Below are 19,460 nucleotides of genomic sequence, written 5' to 3'. Positions count from 1 at the left end.
TGGTCAGTGATTTTTGTCTGTGTTATTACGACGCGTACGTGAGAGAATCTTCAGCCAGGAACCACGCGTTGCCATGTTTCATTCAAAAGGGAATAAAGAAAATGTAGGCTTCCTTACCAAGGTTCTTGCGGCGCATAGCGTACGACATGGTTGTTCTTTTTCTTTTTCTTTTTTTTTATTTACTTTGTATGAGTATGAGTTTTTTTATTTACTTTGTATGAGTATGTGTTCTTTTATTTATTCTTTTTCTTGGTAGATATCCAGATAATTCCTGTCCTGCTGAAGGTGCTTCTTTATTTTCGTAAAAGGGTGCTTATATGAAATGAGAGATGGAGTTGTCGGCAGACTAAGGAATGAGGAGAGGAATGTGAAGTAGATTGACAACGAAAGGGTAAAAGGAGAGAAAGAGAGAAAAGGAAAGAGAGGAGAAAAAGAGAAAGGAAGAGAGTAAAGTGGAATAGAATAGGGAAGAGGAAGAGTAAAGGAGAGAAGGAAAGAGAGAGGACATTGCATGCAGTAGTTATAGTTTACTCAGCAAGGCTGTGTTCAATGTGAATTAATGGAAGTAGTTTACAAAACTCATAAAATCAAATATATACACGCTCTCACGTTTTTCTTTTTTCTTTTCCCGCAAAAAAAAAAAAAAAAAAAAAAAAAAAAAACCAAAGGCCCAACAACACTGTTTTAGTATTGGTTATTAACTTGGATTTTGGGTTTGGGTTTGGGTTTGGTCTTTTCATTCTCTCTTTCTCTTCCTTTTGGGCAAATGCGACAATGGAATGTACCCTTCCTCCAGAATGTGGTTATCAAGACATCCTCAGTAGAAGAAAAGACTCTACTATTGAGAGTTTAGGTGATCACTTGGGAGTATCTGTTGGACAAACAGATAATTGCTTATAACCCGTTAGTTTGATAGTTTAGGTGTCATGTGTAGAAAGATATATTAAACAGGAGGCTAAAGGGCTTGTCAGCAGCCGCATTGGATACGAGAGCATTTTTTATATCATTGCACATCAATAATCATTTTTACAGATGACCAGGTTTTTATAAAAAAGAAGAAAAAAAAAAGCTCCTTTGTATCATATCAAACATTGGACAATATATACATATACTTGACCATGTCTTAATGTAAAACTTAGACCCAGGTCCAAGTTCCAAGTTCCAAGGTATTGGTTGCAAGTAGAAAAAAAAAAAAATTATGAGAGGAGGGCTCGTCCGATAATTGTTTTGTTAAATTGCCAATTAACGGCGCTAAATATCAAACCATGTTTTGTTCCTTCCACATTTCACATTCTCATTCATTGATGATATTAAATAAAAAAAAAAATTAAAAAAAAGCTCGCACGTTCGCTCATAACAAATACGCTCTCATTTCTCCATCCATCCATCAGATTTGCTAAGGAAAACTAATTAGCCTATACGGCAGTAAAGGGCCCCTTTTTTTTTTTTTTTTTTTTTTTTGCTTATTCATCTAAATGGAAGGGCAACAACTCTACTGGAAAGCCTAACGCAATACCCGGACCTGCATGTCCAAAGTGCTACGGATGATACATGTAAGCTTCCATCTCTTCTGCCAATATCAATGACATTCGGTGAAAGAGCATACAATTGTTAAAAAGAAATGTTTTGAATTCGAGCTTGTAAAGAAGGGCCATAAAGCATAACAAGAGGAATGTTGTTCCTTTTTGCTCACAACTTTTTCCATCCTCAGTTGCCAGCAAGTTAGTAGTTTTTTAGATAAATAAGAAAGAGCTACTAAAAGATGCTACTAAAAAACTGTCATTTAGCATGTGATGGGTGACATAAACATTAGATGACAGAAATATACCATGTTGAATCCAGCTTCTTTTAAAGACTGATTTTTTATTTTAAATTCAAAAATTACTTTCATAATATAACATGATGATGATAAATGACAGTGTTAAGGGAAGAGAGAGGTAGTGGGAAAAAGTGTAGCATACAATCGAAATGTGAAATGTAAAAATAATAATGAAAATGATGAAGAAGTCGAGTCATGGCCCATTTCTTATCTGATCTTGTTTTCTTTTACATCCAGCTTTGGGATGTTGATCCCTCATGCTGGTTCTGCCCTTCGGTTGTGTTGGCTACGCGGAGAGAACCTTGGTTCAGACCACCGGGGTTCACAATACCAGCGCTCAACGATGCTGACGGATCCGCAGTCGAAAAGTCCATCCAGAATTGTGTGCCATATCCAACCCCAAGTGAAGTGGTGGAGGATGGAGTTATCATCCCATTGCTGTTGATACTGTTGCTAGTCGTAGGGGTGGAGCAATTGATAGCATTGCTCAATTGAAAACTTTGGTCCATCGTCTTCCCTTCTGCTCCCATCGCCATGGTTGTCAATGACATAGTCATTGGAATAAGGGGTGCTTGTTGAAGAGCTTGGTGCTGATGTTGATGCTGCTGTTGCTGCAACATCTGCAGAGCGAATCGGTGACTGGGGATGACAGGCGTCGCTACAGAAGGCGAGGGTGATTGCAATGATGCTGGATTAATGGATCCGTTCTTATTTTCCTGATCTTTCATCTCCAACTCGAGCTGCTGTCTTTGCTGTTGGCGCTGGAGCTGTTGCCTCAATAGTTGCTGCTGCTGTTGTTGTTGCTGCTCCAGCTTCTTCGAATCAATCTCTTTATTCAATTCCGTCTTGATGGGGCCGCCACCAAATGTCTGCATCTGTTGGTACATGCGGTGCTGCTGTTGAATCTTGAGTTGCTGCAGTTTCTGCTGTTCCTTAAGATCCATCGCTGGCGTTGATTGGTTAAGGCTGTACATGTAGGGGGGTTGCGAACCAATGACAGCAATCGGTTTGGGGGATGCCATCATTGAAAGTGTAGTCGTTGTCAAAAGAGGCGACTGAACAAACCCATTTGACGTTGCAGTGGACATGGAGCACACTGTAGGCTGTTGCTGAGGCTGTAGATGAGGCTGTTGCTGAGGCTGTGACTGGAGCTGGGGCTGATATGGGATAGGTTTCACCATGTTCTGAACAGATTCATGGAGAGCAGAGGCATCCATTTGTTTCCTCTTACGACTAGACTGACTTTCATCCTGCTCTATCATTGATGATTCTAAATCTCCGGTGCCTCCTTCTTTTAATTCATCTTCTGCTGCATTCTTGGATGTGGTGGCCAGAAATTGCTCCAGTATCTAATCGGATCAAAGATTCATCAGTATTTTATCAAAATATGCCAAAAACAATACACTTTAACACGACAGAATTCGGCGTACGACATGTCTTATGAAGTACCTTGATACCCTCTGCAACACCACCCGCATACTCTGTGCACGTTAGAAAGTTGCCCAGGATATGTAGTGTCCGCTTGTAGTAGTCCATGGCAACATTGGATCCACGTCTATCATAGACTGCATTCATAGCATGAATGACACCAGCCTGCAACAGTGCATAAAGTGCGTAGCGGTTCACTACATATGAGCAATGCATGATATCCAAGCCTTGAGCAATGTCCGTAATTGCACGCCCGGAGCCAGTACAGATGGTGTTGGATTGAGCTGCGGCAGGGGAGCCCGCCGCACCTACAATGTAGGGTCGATGCAATAAGATCAAGGTCATATTGTACATAATATACAAATAAGCCGGGTATATCTCGCTATAGTCTTTGGCAAGCGCCGTTGCATGTTTAACACCAACGACGATGGCCTGCTGCTGTTGGGGATTGAGTGGGCTTTTTCTAGCACCAACACCATTCGGATAATGCCACCGTAAATCGGGTGCCAAATTGCTCAACCAGGATGTTAGCGACCCTTCGATGTAAGATACCATGGAATCATGGCCACCAAACTGTGGAGGCAATGATTGAGTCGAATATGAGTGCTGTAGCACGCTGCTCAAAATCTAATTAATATTATGATAACTTTATCATATCAGTCTCATCCGGTCTTTTTTCCAAATTAGCACAAATGATCTTGATCGCATCGAAAATGCTGTTACCTTCACTAACCGCACCATGCACACAAATCCACGAAGTTCCACAGGAGAGGAACTAAAGTCCATGGGAAGTTCAACATTACTTTCTTTACCCTGTATAAGCAGGCTAAGACCAAGCCAAGCCGAGAATTGATGATCCTAAAATGGCCAAAAAAAAAAAAAAAAAAAAGAAAAAAGAAAAAAAAAATTCATGTAAGGAAGAAAAGTTAACTGTAAAGAGAGTACACGTAGTAACAATATTATATAAAAATATAAAAGTACCAGGATGAACAAGGACCACCACAGGCATCGGAGGGCATCAGCTTCTGCTCCACAAAGCATTTCTGGGTCTCGATTAAGGCCTAGTTCATGCGCCATTCGGATAGCCGTCGCGAGATAGCTATTGCTCCGCGTAATCTTCCATTGATTCTGGTGATGAAACTGAGACATTAAGGTCAATGCCTGCACTGTACTCACACGCGGAACATCCAAGAAATCGTCGAGAAGCAATCGGGCTGCATCAAAAAATTCTTGGCTGTGCATGGAGGCCGTTGGTGAGCCTTCTGAGTGATTGACAATAGGGACTTTTGATGCAACTGCGAGGAGTGCATTCAGAAGAAGTGGAGAAAGAGGTATCACAGGGTTCAACAAGTGTTCTTTATGGGCCTCAACTTCTTGCGGAGATGGCTGTTGTTGCTGTTGTTTCAGTTGTTTTGTCCTTGTAGGAGACTGTGAGCGTGAGTGTATGGAGGGGGAGCAGAGCGGACAAAACTGTCGCTGCCATTGCTTCATAAACTGGTGGCGGTGAATAATAGGTAAAAAGACGTTGAAGTGGTCAAAGTACGCGTTCAGGAGTCGGAGTTGTTGATCGGATGAAATGGATGGGGTTGATGGACGTGAAAACAAAACAGGTAGGGGTGGTTCCAGACTCTGTGGTGTGAAATGAAGAAAGTTACGTCCATATTGATGGGATTGCTCCGGTGAGAGCCATGGAAAAGGCACGGATGTACGAATGGAGGTTGATCCCAACTTGTCAAATGATTTAGTCAGTGTAGCCATGTCAACCTGAGATACAGAATCTGGATACTCTAGCATGCTGTTATTGTCATTAGGGAAAGGTAGCAAGGATGATAGTGACCGGTTGCGTGAGACCAGAGGAGAATGGCGAAGGATAGAAGATGCAGAGATTGCTACGGAACCTGCGCGTGTGCTAGAGCTGGCTGGAGTGATAGAGCGTGCTGGACGCAGCGGTGGTGAAGCTGGAGGCTGTTTTTTCACTTCGACCAGGTCAGAAGAGTAAATGCTAGCATGGTCATTATCATTATTGTTGTCGTCGTCGTCGTTATTATCTTCAACGTCTGACTGGGTTGGTGTGCCCTTGTTGGATGAGCTACTAGGTACAAGGGCCTTCTTTTTGACAATGCTGGTGAGCATGTTTTCAATTTTGCCCAGCCTGTCTTCAATCACTTCAACATAACCCTTGGGTGGGCCACGCTTTGTGTTGCTGGTCGTATAAACACATTGGGTCTTTGCAGCTTTGCATCCTCCGCAGCCTCCAGGTACACCATCGCATTTGACTCTACGTCGTCGACAATTATCACATGCTTTTGTGATTTTGGATCTCTTTGCATTATTGAAGTCGAGAAGGATGGGAGAATTGAACATTGTGAATGAGAGTGATTGAAATGGTATGCTGATGTTGCGCAGAATAAACAATGAAAAAAAAAAAAAAAAAAAAAAAAAAAAAAGGAAAGCCCTCACAAAAGAAAGGAAGGGGGAGGGAGTGGAGAATGTAGGGCCGGTATAGGGACAAGCTGTGGATGTGGGTGTGGGCAAGAGGTGTGGCGTAAGTGAATTGTAGAGAAGGGACCCAAGAAGTCAGACGCTGTTGTTGGTGGTGTTGGTGTTTATGTCGTTGCTACTGTTGTTATTGTTTTAAGTGAATAAGAAAAAGAAAGAGAGAAAGAGAATCTAACTAACAGACAAAGAGAGGTGTAGAAAAAGAAAAAGAAAAAGAAGAAAAAGAAGAAAAAGAGAATCAATGGAAGTCGAAAAAAGAAAAAGAAAAAAGAAAAAAGAAGGTGTGTGAGACGGATAGAGTGCACAAACTTTTCTGTCGAACAGATACGATTGGCTCATTCATCCCACACATCTCAATTTGCAATTGACTTCCTAACTCTTTTTTTTTTTTCCTCCCTTTTGCTTGATCCTCCCTTTTGCTTGATCCCTGGAGCAATCTTCTTGCTCTTTGTGCATCAGCTAAGCTTGTAACTCCTTTCCTTAACGCGCACAAACGCCAAGCAAGAAAGGAGAGCGTATACATTAAGAAATAATTCGTTTACTGCATTCTTTGGAGTGACTACAGAGTGTTTTTAAAGCGCCCTCCGTTGTGAAATTACAGGCACGCCATTTTGGACAACAAGGGGAAAATAAATAAATAAACATCAGACAGTGACCTCAATAAAGTATTGCCTCAGCTTCAAGTGTCTCTTTTGGACCTTGTGAACAGGAGAACAAGGGAGGATCAAAGAGGGACAGAGAGAGGAGAGAAAGTGTTGAATGTCAACAATACAAGATCTTGTCCGAAACAATTTTTTTTTTTTTTTTTTTTTTCCCTCATAGAACGCCACACGAATAGTGAATGCTATTCTGGGAAAAAATGGTGCGGCTGACCTTTTTTTTTTTTTTTTTTTTTTTTTTTTTTCCTTTTGAGAACGATTCGTGAGCACTAAGGATAGATCATCTTTGGGATCCTCTTACTGCGGTAGTCCTTTTTTGAATGATGAACATGATGAACACGCCATGTATATCTCCTTTAGTTCATTCTTAATATTACCCCGAAGTTCCCTGTGTAAGGTATTAAGATCATTTACGCTTCTGAGTAGACAGATGTGGTAATAAATGATCAGTCGAAGACTTTTTTTTTGTTCCAGATGGGAGTACAAAGAGGAATAATGGCATGGTTTTTGTCCTTTTTTAGGCTATAGATTCATAGACTCAGGAGTAGGGTGAAGTAAATCATCCGTTACCGTCATTTTCCACACGAATCTATCCTATAAATTCCTTCATAGGTTGCAATCAGTAAGGTGTTCTTCAATAGTTTCCCATTGTTCTATTTAGCTTTCGCGAGGATTTTTTTTTTCTTTTTTTAAATACTCTTTTCATTAATCCATCCCCCAACCAACAGACCCATGGCTTCACCATGGCCTAAAACAAACGCATGAACCATCCTCTGCTTGCAGAGAAAACTCTTAACGTTCGGAAACCGTTCCTGCATCTCATGATAGTTCTCAATAGGACTCCAACCATCCGTTTTGCCATAATAAAACACGAATTTAGAAGCATGTTCTTCGATCAGCTCTTCATCCATAATCTTGATCGCATCCATTTCTTGATTCCCTAAATACAGACAATTCTTGACTGTATAACTGTGCAACAATTTCTGGGAGGTCACCTTGGCCATATCGGCTTCCTGGCCCGCTATAAGGCCCACAAGCGATTGAAAAACAGGGGGTGCTGAACAGATAAAACGTAATGTACTGATTAAACCTCCTGCAAATGTCCTGAGCGAAGGGCTGAGTACAGTCTACAAATAATAAATAAGTAAAGAGTAATGAGAAACAACAACCTTTAGCATGGCTTCCTTCCCTAAAAGCACGAAGAGAGAGGACAATAAGTTTCAAAGGTAATAATTTAATTTGAGTTGGTTTTTACCTTCGATAGTTTACGGCCATTGGGAGTGTCTGCAATCCTATGAATAGTAGGAAACAGCGCAAAAACCCGTTCGATCCCATGATTGGGGCGAGCCTTGAGCACTCGCAACGCTAACCAGGCACCCATGGAATGTCCCGCCAAGATGAATCGGGTTCCTGCAGGGTATATTTTCCGGAGTTGATCCACAATTGCAATCTTATTTTCAACTTGTTCCTCCAAAGAATACAGTTTGGAAGTGTCCGTAATATGTGAGCCCCATGAATGACCCAAATGAGAGGCTGTAAGTTCAAAGAAAGTGAGAGGAAGTAGGCGGATGAGTAAAGGTCTGTCGCAAGCAGAAAAGGGAGAGGAATTTGCGGACGAAATTAAATATTTCTTAGATGTGTCATGACAAAATATTTAAATACAAATCAAACAATTTCTTTTACCTCCAAAAATGTCGATCTTTCCCTCACAAGTATCATGCACTGTCTGGAGGAATGGAGTATAATAGTCAATTACACCAGGGTTTCCTAAATCATACAAAATCGATATATGATAAAAGAATCAAGGATTAATTCTTGGTTCAAGAGATCGGCAGCATGCCGGTCTGATTATAGTTTTGGGAATGATAGCATCAAGCGTCTGGGACACAGCAAAATGATCAAACAATATAAACAAAGACGCAGTCTTTAAGGAGCAAACAAGGGGTAAGCGATGGTCATGATGGTCGCGATACTACATACCAGGGATCATAAATAAGACAGTGTGGTGTGGCTCTCCTACATTGTTCTCTGAGGAGGGGAGAGGGTTTTTTGCAGGCCACCAGAGCGTGGGTACATTTTCGCCTTCCACATTCCAGATAGCTCGTACAGGAGTCTTGAAAAGCGTGGCTGGATTAACAGACAGAGTAGAAATGGTCATGACGGAGATCCGAATGAGATGTCTGGGCAGATTTAAGCGTAATGATTGTCGAGAAAGGTAGAAAAGGGTCAATAGCATACATACAGAAAGAGCAGAAAATAGGGGTCTTACAAAACGATTAAATAATATTCAAAAAAAAAAAAAAAAAAAAAAAAAAAAAGGGGGGGGAGTAGAAAAATATACAGTACAACAAAGGGAAGACAACGTGGACGGATCATGGTCATGCCGAATGGAAGTGAGCCGTGTCATTGGATTCACAGCTGACAATGGCAATTGTACATGCAACTGCTGAGTCGCATGTATATCCCTTCAACAACTCTACTCTTTTCCTCTTCATTTCTCAATTCTCTCGTTTCCCTTTTCCTCCCCGACCCTTTTTTTTCTTTTACTTCCTGTACTTCCCGCCATTTTTTTATTGCTATTATCTACAAGGACTGAATGGACGCCTGGGTATCTCCGCTCGTCAAATGGTTTAACGGTGAAGGGGCTTCTGTGGCTGTCGTGCAGGAGCCGACCGAAGATGCGGAATTGCCAGCAACCGACATAGGAGCCAATCAATCAACAGAACAGAAAGAACGGGCACAGACCATCAGAAACCCGAGTCCGATCGATCATCTCTTGCAGCAGTCCACAGCTCTAAAGCATGGGCTTTCACAGGACACGCATGAACAACACTATACACACCCAACCAAAGTATGTATTTTTTTTTCTTAATGACAATCAACTACCGACTGCATTGACGATGACCAAGCATAAATGATGTCGGCTTTTTTACTGCCATACTAAAAACTTTGATATGGTTTCTTAAAAAACACCTCATTTTTCCCCCAACAGAAAATGTTGTCAATTAAAGACGTGCTGGCGGACCCATCATCGGAAGGATTACAGTCTCAGCGCACGTTTGTAGACAGTGACCCATCACTCCTAATGAAGTTCTCTAATGAAGATTTTATACCGACATCAGCGCCTGTGCCTACGTCTACTTCAGTAGCTTCAACTCTTCCTATTCCTACTGCCGTGGCGTTAGATGAGGATGTGATCGGCAGTATATTGAATACACAACAACCACAGCAAATATTGCGAGACAACCCTGCACTAACAGCTGACCAGATCGCATCAACACCTACACCCGATTCACAGCCCACTCGTCCAAAAATAAGCATACGTTCTATTGTGCATGCTCTTGAATGGATGATCCATAACAACAACAACCGTAAAAGGAATAAGAATGAAGAAGAGACGGTCATCGATGACAATCATAGCTATGATACTAAAACTTCGTCACAACAGGAAACCAGTAAGCGGAGGAAACAAAGGAAACAACCATCTCACCCTGCTTCTCCTCCCCCACCACCTAGGCCGATGATCTCTAGGACGCGTCTTAAAGTATTTGTGGGCACATGGAATATGATGGGTCAAATACCACATATCAGCGAAGGCTTGACTGGGTTCTTGGAAGTGCAGGATCCAGTAGTACAAAATCAACAGCAACAAAATTGTCCTGATGAACAACATAAGCCAGGGAATTTTCCTTCATCCCCATTACTATCGCCATTATCAACGTTGTCAGAACCGGATAGTAATCCTTCCTCCACAGGTACGACACAGTTCCAGGAGACAGTCGAAAGGAAGCAGAAGCAACAAAAACAACAACAAAAACCACAGCATTTTGCACGAGGAATTCCATCATCTATGTCTACACCCAATCTCTTATTGTCACAATCTTCAATGATGTCTGATACCAACAGTACGGAAGCTCCAAGGCAAGAATTCAAGCAGCGTGGTCTATTCAACCGCTTCAAATATAAGAACAATCATAAAAGCAGCAGCGGTAGTAATAATGGTACTCCTCGCGTTAATCTCAAGCCTTCTCCTTCGGTCAGCAATCTCCCAAGTCATTTTCAGTATCACCAACAACAGCAACAACAGCAGTACCATCATTACCTTAAGCAAGGCTTTTCACAGCAAAGGACACCATCCCTGAACCCCCTCCCTCAAGTGCCGACAATATTGAAAGATCCGTTCTTGGAAATGAATGCGAAAGCTCCTTACCATATTATTGCGATCAACACGCAGGAATGTGAGCGCGAGATCCGAGAGGCTGTTTTATTCCCTTCAAAGTCAGTTTGGGAAAAGTATCTTCAAAAAAGCTTAGGACCAGACTATGTGATGATCAAGACCGAGACAATGGCGGCATTACATCTGGCGGTATTTATCTGGAAGCCGATCGAAGATCTTGTTACAGGTGAGTTCCTTAGACATGTTTATAAAAAGTGTCACTTATATATATTAGTCTTTAATACGCGATATTTATTTATTATTATTTTTTTTTTTTAACCACCACATAGCGGTTGATTCTTCAACAGTAGCGACTGGAATTGGAGGTATTGTGGGGAATAAGGGGGCGGTTGCTATTTCAGTTTACCTTGGGAGCATGTCTTTCCTATTTGTCAACGCACATCTCACAGGTAATACTCAAGTCTCCTTTTTTCGCACACGTATACAGATGGCTTTTTCGATATCAAGGTGAAGGTTATTTTTTGATTCACGATTAATATTAACTTGTGGTTATTTCATCACATTACCAACGAAACAAAAAAAAAAAAAAAAAAAAACGTTAGCACATCAAAATAATACTCAAGCACGAAACAATGACTACAAACGTATAATTCAAGAACTGCAGCTAAACGATGCCCCCAAAAGCTCGCCTGGAGGATGGTATTTCGGGGGAGATATGCGCCTCCGACGACATTACAATTCTCCACCTGTTGCCACTGGACCGTCTCTACAGAAACCAGCTTACTACGGCAACAACAGCAACAACAAGAATAATAACAGTAATAGTAATATCAAAAGAAATGACAATGCTGGCGGCGGTAGCAATGGTGAAAAGAAGTCAACCAATCAATCAAGTACTCATAGTGATGGCAGTGAGTCCAAAAAGAGCTCCAACAACAAAAATGAAGGCGATAAAGATAAAGATAAAGATCCAAGGATGCCAAGAAAGGACGGGAGAGAAAGTGGTGATAGTAATGTTACTCAAAATTCATCAGCCAACGTGGATATAACAAACCAGTTTGATTATACATTCTGGGCAGGTGATTTGAACTATCGTGTTGATATGACTCGCGCAGAAGCAGATGAATGCCTTCAAAAGGGGGATTTAAAGGTAAGATTAGTATGAACTCGAATCTTCTTTTTTTATTTTTTTATTTTTTTTTATTATTTTGACTGAACCAAATAGTTAATGGCGTATCATTTTGATAATATTTTAGACATTACTTGCGCATGACCAGTTGACGCTTCAAAGGGAAGCTGGAGCGGTGTTTGAGGGGTTCATGGAAGCACCTATTACATTCAAACCAACCTATAAATTTGATCCGCTTTCACAAATATCATCTTCATCCTCCGAAAAGTCCGATAACGGTAGTCGTTTGCGGAGGATCAGGAGCAGAACATTGATGGGACGGCCTAAATCTATGATGAACTTGTCGATTTCGGTCCGTCAAAACTGCGATCCATCGCCAACTATCTCTGCTATTGGACCAGCAACATTTTATGGATTGGATGTCAACAAATCGTGTCCTACATTACCGCTCCACGGCAATATAGGGAATGTTGGATTATCATCCTGGGGAGCTCCACCATCACTGGACCCCAGTTTAATATCCAAGCCAGCGGACGTCACCCATGCCAGTGATGGTAGCAATGATAAGGAAAAGAGAGAGTTAGCAGTCTCGAGGGACATTCAACCGATCCAACGGCATCAACCTGTTTTGTTTGACTCGAAACTCTCTCAACACCAATACCAATACCAACAGCTACCAAACCAATCACAGCTGCAAAAAACACAGCCTGATGACATTTTGGGCCATCCTATGCTTGACGATCAAGCTCCTAAAATTGGCGATCCAGTCCTCCATAAAGAGTTGTTTATAACCCCAAATGCAGCCAATCGAGATATACCTGTTAAAAGTGAACCAACTCCAGTCCCGGTGCAGAAGGGACAACAATATGATACCAGCAGTAAACAAAGGGTTCCATCATGGACAGACCGGATCCTTTGGAAATCAACTGGTGGTAACTATTATCTGCCATTGGAGATCGGAGATAATACTCGGAGCGGTGGAATTGGCGCTGGGGGTAAGAGAGGTTGGGATATGCTGAAAAGGAATCGTTCCAAGATTGTGTCCGATAGAGAGGACGAAGGAAATGAACACACTTACGAATCTGTCTCAGGTTCGAGCCTAACCTCAGATCCTGGATCGATCTTGAAATCAGTCGTCCGGAAGAAGAGTAAAGATCATGGAGCGACAACAAAAACAGCAACGACAGTAGATGGGAAAGTTGGTTTTCTAGAGAGTCTAAAGACTGAACTTCATCATGTGGCAGGGTCCCGAGCACGACGAGGACGGGGACAGGAACGGGAATACGAACCAATAGTGGAAGCAGCAGCGGCAACAGGGGCGGCTATGATGTCTAAGGAGGATGAAGACCGAGCAGCGGTGATTGTGAAGCAATATACAGCACATCATGACGTGGGCTTGTTCTCGGATCATCGACCTGTGACAGCCGTGTTTGCTGTACGCTTTGACTGGAACTTGACGGATCGAGGGGGTGCAGGGATTTTAGGAGCAGGAGGAATAGGAGGAGGCCATAATACCAGGCTGATCTCGAGTCAATGGAGCCCATTGGATAAAGTGCTTGAGAAAATGTCCAAATAGAAATAATATTAGAATTCGGATTTACTTTTATTAGTATAATAGATATGTGACAAAGGTTCTTAATCTCTAAGGATGAGAATCATGAATCATTGAATGAACGATGTCACCCTTAAGCGGCTTTCAAAAGTTAGTAGAAGCTTGATCTTTTTTGCTTTTCTCAACTAATTTTTTTTTTTTTTATTCATTCGAATCAGCATTCAACCTCATTCTCAACTACGCGCAAACCTATCCTTACATTTTTATTTTTTATTATACAATTTCTGCAATCATAAATCGATGGCCAGTAACAGGTAAAAAAATATTCCAATATTTTGGTCTGCATGAACGGAAACTTATACTCACAGGCCTTTATTTATTTATTTATTTATTTTTTTTTTTCTTTTATTCTTTTTTAACTATCGCACTATAGAATCGTGTCGTCAACGATCGTGCGTCCAGAGACGCACGTACGCGTACCAGGCAGGAAACGATCCTTTCCAGATGCACCTGAACCTGCCCGCCGTCGCTCAAGCAGCAATATTTCTACACGGCTCGGTCCTCTTTCAAATGACCTATCATCCTCATCTACATTAACCACTACAGCAGAATCAACTAATGAAAATGAATCGAGTAATATTGAGGGACTATCAGGGACTGTAGGGCTCAATGAAGGAACAATTGATTCAAAGATATCAGAATCACCCACCTCATCCACTTTTTCACCAACAACAGCAACAGCAACAGCAACGATATCGCCAGGAGAAACAGGGGAAAGAGGAGAAGCAGGAGAAGCAGGAGAAGCAGGAAATTCTGGAGAAACGAATCGAGCGAAACGTCCACGACTGGGACTCAACCCTGCAGAGGATACGAATCGTGGCCGACGTATGATGGGCATGATCCTGGGTACATTAACACAATTCAAGAAACAGACGGATCAAAGCAGCCAAAACAATGGCCCCAATGCATCCGGAATAGCCTCAAGAGAGGCTCTCCAGGAACGTGTCCGAGAAAAGCTTAGAAAAGAGCAGGAGTTGAATGAGGAGCTTCGTAAGAAAGAACAACAGGAACGGGAAAAACTGCGAGAGCAGAGGTTGAAGCAGCGGCAAGGAGCGAGCTTACGAGGAGTAGGCGGTAACAAGGTAAAAAAAAAAAAAAAAAAAAAAAAAAAAAAACGGCGAATGTATCATAATCAAAGAAAAGACAAAAGCTATGATAACTGACATCATCTCTTTATTCATTTATTATTTTACTAGCGGAGAGGAGAGGCTAGGTGGGAGAATGGGTATATTTTGTCAGAGACAAGACCTCGCTTGCGATATATGCCCAAGGTCATGAATGATGTGACACGGAGGAAATTTGAGGCTCAAATCAAGAAGGACAAACGCGGCTCATTCTCGGCTTCAGCGCAGGCAACCTCTTTGGATACCACAAATTCAAAGGTGAAGGAGCAAAACGATGTGACAGCACCAGGAATGGATTTGGACCTTGATGATGTTGTTGCAGACATGGTCGTAGATGTAAAGGATAAGCCAGATAGCCCTGATGAGCCTGTGACAGCAAAGGCTGAAGACGACAATGTGGCATCTGAGACTTCTACCAGCATTAAGGAAGTAGAAATGGCTAGTGAAGAAGGCATTCAAGAACCAGCAGACAGGACGAAGGAGGAAGAGGAGAAGGAAAAGGAACCGAAAGAGGACGAGGAAGATGTGGTCATGGCAGATAAATCATCGAATTCGGCTGGAGTGGACAAGCCAAATGAGAATTCTAGCGCCGTTAATAATGAAAATCCTAGCGATGAACCAGAATTGATCAACATTAAAATTGTTTGAATCAAGCTTCCATCTAAAATATATATTATACTCTATTTTGGTAGACCTAATACTTCGCATTATAGAATAAAAGGGAAACAGCGCACTTTTTCTTTTAATTTAATGTTCTATAAGTGTACTTTATATACTATATATTATTATTATAACTATAACTATTATCATGGTTTCTAAGCAAGGGCCCATCGACTACCATCAAATCCTGCACTCTCAATCATAAAGACCATCAACCACTGAACAATGGCAGCAATATAGAGCAACAACATGAATGCAACTTCAACATAGACATTGTTAGTCCATGATCCAACAGCACTCAAGAAATGTCCTTTCTTGGATTGAATCCTTGTTTCTTCTTCTGCTGCTTCTTCTTCCTGCACTTGACGTGCCTTTTCTTGTTCTTCCCAGATACGCTCATCTTCCAGAGTGTCCTTCCATGCTGTTCTAAAGTAAGTTGCACTGATAGAGTTGTCAATATCTTCTTTATCATCCTCCATAGACTTGTTCTCCTTTACCGTCGCTTCTTTCTTGCGACGAAGACGACGCTCACGCATAGGTGCATCTCTCTTTAAGAATGACTCCTTGGGTGCTGTGACCGAAGGCGCCAAACGGTGAGAGGGCTCTGCCTCAATAATACGTTCCATGACCTGCACAGCGCTGACGACACAGCCTTCCAAGAGTGGGATGCCGGGGTAGGCATAGCTCCCAACAAACCATACGCGGTCCGAGATAGACGATGACGATGACGGTGACGATGGAGACGAAGGTGGTGAGAATGGTGCAGATAATGAAGCGGAATTGGCTGCCAAGAGACGGTCGGTTTGTTTCTCCATCTGTTGATACAACTCATCGACTGCCTTCATAGACTCGGGGTTTACAACGGCACGTTCGAACCAGGCGGAAGAAATGACAGTATCGGGCCTGGGCTGGAAAATTGGGTTTGTTGTCTGTAAGAACTTGGTCGTTGTGCCTAGAGATTGGGCAGTGTTGTTCATGATATGGGTCGCCATTGCTGAGTTGTGGCTTTGAGAAGCAGTGGAAGTCGGTGTAGAAGATCCACTATGAGGCTCGGGACTAGAGATGCCCGAGTCATGACCCATAGCTTTGTTTATTCTCTGGTTCAATTCATTTGACTTTGGAAAGAAAAACGGACGGATCGAAAAACCAATTGATTGCTGTTGTTCTTTTTCTTGTTCTTGCTCTTGTTGCTTCAGTTCCGCAGTGACCCTGTCAAACGGTGAGGCCAGGATGTCTGCATCTGTAGCTTTAGCAATATTCAAAAGGCGCCATGCAGAAGGATCCTTGGGCAGGAACGAAGTATCTGTGTGACAGACAACCTGTGTACGCTCATATGGGAATTTAGAAAGGATTTTGATTTGATTATAGAATGGGTGATTCTTAAGGATAGACTCGGGTGAAATATCCCTGGGTGTCTCGGGGTCGGTCCGATCATGCTCCTCCATACGGCCAAAGTTGGATTCGTCTTCACCCTCCTCACGTGAAGTCACATAGGGTCTAGGCAGAGGTTTGCTGGCCTTTTGGCCCGCAAGGGTTGTGGCTGCTTGATTGGCTTGGGTGGCGAAAATGACATGGTCAAATCCCCTACGGACACCATTGGAGTCAACAAGAATAATGGGTGCTTTCTTGTCGCCATCGGCAACGACGTCTGCTTCAATGATCTTTTCAATCATGGTATTGTAATGAATTTTGCTAATGTTCTTGGACAAGTTCTCGGTAACTTCTCGGACGCCTGAGGAAACGAACTGCATGCGACCAAAGGGCATACATCTTGCAACATATTCTAGTACGACGCAAGCAGGGTACTCCATCATGCGCTCAAAGCTGCAAGTGCAGACACAGGCGAAGAGAGGGACAAAGAAGGCTGCAAAGTCATGGCTGTATCTACCATTGACCAAGAATTCACGTAGACTAGCCTGGCGACCATTACCCCATTCGGATCGGTCCTTACCAATCTCCATCATGCGACCTTCTGTCATGAATTCTTTGGAGACCATCAACATCCTGACATAGTCACGAGCAATGCGGTAATAACCTAGTAAGCGGCGACCAAAGGGGTATGGGTTGAAGACTGAGAGTGGCGGGAGATCTGGAAGAGTGATAGTATGGTCTTTACTAACTTTGTAGGATCGTGAAGAGAGATACGGTGCCCCGATATTGACATCATGATTAAGACGAGAGACAGGATCCGATGCTAATGGGACAGGCTTGGAATCGAAGGTGACATCGAAGCAGGCGAGTGTATTATCTGCGTCATGGAACTTGATATCGATCGAGCGGTATAGGCGAACCAAATTAGGGTAGTATTCTAAATAATATAATAATGATAGCAGTTTAAGGATGAGAGAGCAATAGAGATAAACAGAAAATGAAGTCAGGATGGTGTGGTTGCACAGACAATGTTCGATTTTGCCAACTTTTTTTTAGTTACTGTTGTGCGATCAAGCGTTTAGTTTAAATTTCAAAAAAAAAAAAAAGTTTCGCAAAAGTGATCGGTGATTTAGTTCAGATCACAGGCCAGCATTTGCCGTAGTTGTCACTACGGCAATCACTACGGCCCGAAATGAGGCATAGCGGTGCTTGCTCCGCCTCATTTCACGTGCCTGGTCTCGCCCTTGGTGAAAAATGGGATAGAATTGTCCGGAGAAAAAAAAAGGGAAAGAAAGATCTCCAATGTGTGGACGCTGCAAGGAGTCGCACTTCAAGTCTGCGCTTGTCAACCCCTGCTTTTCTCTTTCTTATGATCGACCCTTCTAGTAAAATAGAGCTATCCCAAAAATATCAGCGTAACAGATGTGATCGGAAGGACTCATCTATCACTGCAAATGGAGACGCGTAATTGCTCACTTCTCCTACCTCGGATAATTGAGGTTTATCCTACCATCCTAATTCTACGTCCATCATTAACTACTGTTGAAAGCATCTCAATCTCCCTCCTCCCATCTGATTTCTCATGGTACCACCAATTGAGAACAGCTAGAACATGATTAAACAAGATACTGCTCCATCACCGACTGTCTTTGATAGCTTTACCTGGGAAGAAACTACGCATAGGCACGTCCATACGTCCTTCGACATGTTCATGGTTTGGATCTCCATCATCTCGGCCTGCAGCCAATGCACATTTTTGACAAGGGCATGTTACTGACAAGGAGGCAGCATCCATTCCTAATACAAGTAAACGTGGGTATTTCTGGTCAGCATTGAATTTCCTCAAGAAAAGATCTGTCCCCCCTCCTTTTTTTGTATTAGTAATTGCCTGTGCTATTTTGGAGTGGCTCTTCAACGTGCAATCACTCCTTAGTGATCCTGTTACCTCTGGCAAATGACGTATGTACACATTTGAACAAAGCACTAATAAATCAGGCAATCAAGCATGTACTACAATAGTCTTGATGATAACATTTTACCTAATTTGTGTGCCTTCTCAAATAATTCCACCTCGATTCCGACTCCACCTTGACCGTTGTCGGAGTGAAGTGATGAGAGAATATGGGCTACAGTCAAACCTGCAAGACCAGAGCCAACGACTGCAACCCTTAGCTTTTGCTTTAATGGTATTTCTGTCAAGGGATGACTATGATGGCTGTTCGCTGTGCCGTGTTGATGAGGTTCTGTGGGGGATAGTAGGTCATCCCCGACAGGATGTTTATAAGACGCAGTGTTGGTGTGGATTGATCCGTCCGTTGAAGGCACAGTAGGGGAGTTGAGCAGGGACATGTTTATAAAATATTAAACAAGGGCACAAAGGGGTAAAAGAATTTTCTTTGTCGTTTAGTTTGATCAATGAATTTGTAATGAATGAAATCAAATGTGTAAAAGAAGAGGGAATGAGAGGAAAGGTAAAAGAAAAGGAATGAACCATGCACTTGTGGGTGGTTATAAAAAGAAGACAAAAAAAAAAAAAAAAAAAAAAAAAAAGACGAGCTATGTGAGAGAGTGAGAGAGAATGGATTTATTAAGTGAAGAAAAAAAAAAAAAAAAAAAGAAAAAAAAAAAAAAAACATTTTTATATTGTTTAACCTATTTGTCTTCATGCAATCGATGCAAATGATCTTGACAAAGCATATAGGCATATGGTACAGTGCGTAATGTGGATGTGTAAGTTTTTATAATTACCGCCAAAATTAAGCTTTTCTGCGATTTATTCCATCCTCGATTCTTGTTTGTTCGGGGCGCAAAAGGGCATGTTTCCTCAAGCAATTGATTACACACATTTTATATACTTTCCCCCAAGAAGATTGCAAGCTTTGTTTGACAAGTGCGTGTAACGCCGTTGCTCAAATGCAGGTGAATCTTTGTCGTGTTCGTCTATTCTAGACAACACGCACACGCAATCACACTTTTTCTAAA

At 42.1% G+C, this 19,460-nt stretch overlaps 5 protein-coding genes across 5 annotated transcripts; 2 read left to right on the top strand and 3 right to left on the bottom strand.

Moving 5' to 3' along the window:
- Window positions 1-2,756: 2,756 nt before the first annotated feature.
- On the bottom strand, window positions 2,757-5,675 carry BCR41DRAFT_3207 (fungal-specific transcription factor domain-domain-containing protein). The gene is made up of 3 exons (XM_022021403.1): window positions 4,229-5,675; window positions 3,971-4,105; window positions 2,757-3,874 (listed from the first exon to the last, which is right to left on the bottom strand). The coding sequence occupies exons 1-3, from the start codon at window positions 5,609-5,611 to the stop codon at window positions 3,200-3,202; spliced, it is 2,193 nt and encodes a 730-aa protein (XP_021886386.1). The 5' UTR covers window positions 5,612-5,675; the 3' UTR covers window positions 2,757-3,199.
- A 1,038-nt stretch (window positions 5,676-6,713) lies between these two features.
- Window positions 6,714-8,697, bottom strand: BCR41DRAFT_343942 (hypothetical protein). Its single transcript, XM_022022391.1, has 4 exons — window positions 8,386-8,697; window positions 8,089-8,172; window positions 7,661-7,938; window positions 6,714-7,532 (listed from the first exon to the last, which is right to left on the bottom strand). The coding sequence occupies exons 1-4, from the start codon at window positions 8,639-8,641 to the stop codon at window positions 7,095-7,097; spliced, it is 1,056 nt and encodes a 351-aa protein (XP_021886385.1). The 5' UTR covers window positions 8,642-8,697; the 3' UTR covers window positions 6,714-7,094.
- A 124-nt stretch (window positions 8,698-8,821) lies between these two features.
- On the top strand, window positions 8,822-11,987 carry BCR41DRAFT_3172 (hypothetical protein). The gene is made up of 5 exons (XM_022021270.1): window positions 8,822-9,256; window positions 9,398-10,808; window positions 10,912-11,031; window positions 11,185-11,732; window positions 11,808-11,987. Exons 1-5 carry the CDS (start codon window positions 9,002-9,004, stop codon window positions 11,853-11,855), a joined length of 2,382 nt encoding a protein of 793 aa, XP_021886384.1. The 5' UTR covers window positions 8,822-9,001; the 3' UTR covers window positions 11,856-11,987.
- Window positions 11,988-13,476: 1,489 nt separating this feature from the next.
- Window positions 13,477-15,179, top strand: BCR41DRAFT_417848 (hypothetical protein). The gene is made up of 3 exons (XM_022029549.1): window positions 13,477-13,577; window positions 13,697-14,405; window positions 14,520-15,179. The coding sequence occupies exons 1-3, from the start codon at window positions 13,564-13,566 to the stop codon at window positions 15,093-15,095; spliced, it is 1,299 nt and encodes a 432-aa protein (XP_021886383.1). The 5' UTR covers window positions 13,477-13,563; the 3' UTR covers window positions 15,096-15,179.
- On the bottom strand, window positions 15,168-19,010 carry BCR41DRAFT_343938 (hypothetical protein). Its single transcript, XM_022022390.1, has 3 exons — window positions 18,518-19,010; window positions 18,141-18,275; window positions 15,168-17,415 (listed from the first exon to the last, which is right to left on the bottom strand). Exons 1-3 carry the CDS (start codon window positions 18,825-18,827, stop codon window positions 15,263-15,265), a joined length of 2,598 nt encoding a protein of 865 aa, XP_021886382.1. The 5' UTR covers window positions 18,828-19,010; the 3' UTR covers window positions 15,168-15,262.
- Window positions 19,011-19,460: the final 450 nt, after the last annotated feature.

This window comes from Lobosporangium transversale (genome assembly GCF_002105155.1).
Source record: "Lobosporangium transversale strain NRRL 3116 chromosome Unknown BCR41scaffold_1, whole genome shotgun sequence".
NCBI lineage: Eukaryota > Fungi > Mortierellomycota > Mortierellomycetes > Mortierellales > Mortierellaceae > Lobosporangium > Lobosporangium transversale.
Note: the sequence above shows the minus strand (reverse complement) of the source record. Positions and strands in the feature narration are given on the sequence as shown.

Coding starts and splice junctions, on each gene's coding strand:
- BCR41DRAFT_3207 (XM_022021403.1), bottom strand. CDS start 5,611: ATGTTCAATTCTCCCATCCTTCTCGACTTCAATAATGCAAAGAGATCC. Junction 4,106..4,228: donor GGTGGTCCTTGTTCATCCTG/GTACTTTTATAT, acceptor TGGCCATTTTAG/GATCATCAATTCTCGGCTTG. Junction 3,875..3,970: donor GCATGGTGCGGTTAGTGAAG/GTAACAGCATTT, acceptor AATATTAATTAG/ATTTTGAGCAGCGTGCTACA.
- BCR41DRAFT_343942 (XM_022022391.1), bottom strand. CDS start 8,641: ATGCTATTGACCCTTTTCTACCTTTCTCGACAATCATTACGCTTAAAT. Junction 7,939..8,088: donor AAAGATCGACATTTTTGGAG/GTAAAAGAAATT, acceptor TTGAACTTACAG/CCTCTCATTTGGGTCATTCA. Junction 7,533..7,660: donor ATGGCCGTAAACTATCGAAG/GTAAAAACCAAC, acceptor TATTATTTGTAG/ACTGTACTCAGCCCTTCGCT.
- BCR41DRAFT_3172 (XM_022021270.1), top strand. CDS start 9,002: ATGGACGCCTGGGTATCTCCGCTCGTCAAATGGTTTAACGGTGAAGGG. Junction 9,257..9,397: donor ACTATACACACCCAACCAAA/GTATGTATTTTT, acceptor TTCCCCCAACAG/AAAATGTTGTCAATTAAAGA. Junction 10,809..10,911: donor GATCGAAGATCTTGTTACAG/GTGAGTTCCTTA, acceptor ACCACCACATAG/CGGTTGATTCTTCAACAGTA.
- BCR41DRAFT_417848 (XM_022029549.1), top strand. Junction 14,406..14,519: donor GAGGAGTAGGCGGTAACAAG/GTAAAAAAAAAA, acceptor TTATTTTACTAG/CGGAGAGGAGAGGCTAGGTG.
- BCR41DRAFT_343938 (XM_022022390.1), bottom strand. CDS start 18,827: ATGTCCCTGCTCAACTCCCCTACTGTGCCTTCAACGGACGGATCAATC. Junction 18,276..18,517: donor TGAGAAGGCACACAAATTAG/GTAAAATGTTAT, acceptor TACTTGTATTAG/GAATGGATGCTGCCTCCTTG. Junction 17,416..18,140: donor TATGCGTAGTTTCTTCCCAG/GTAAAGCTATCA, acceptor TATATTATTTAG/AATACTACCCTAATTTGGTT.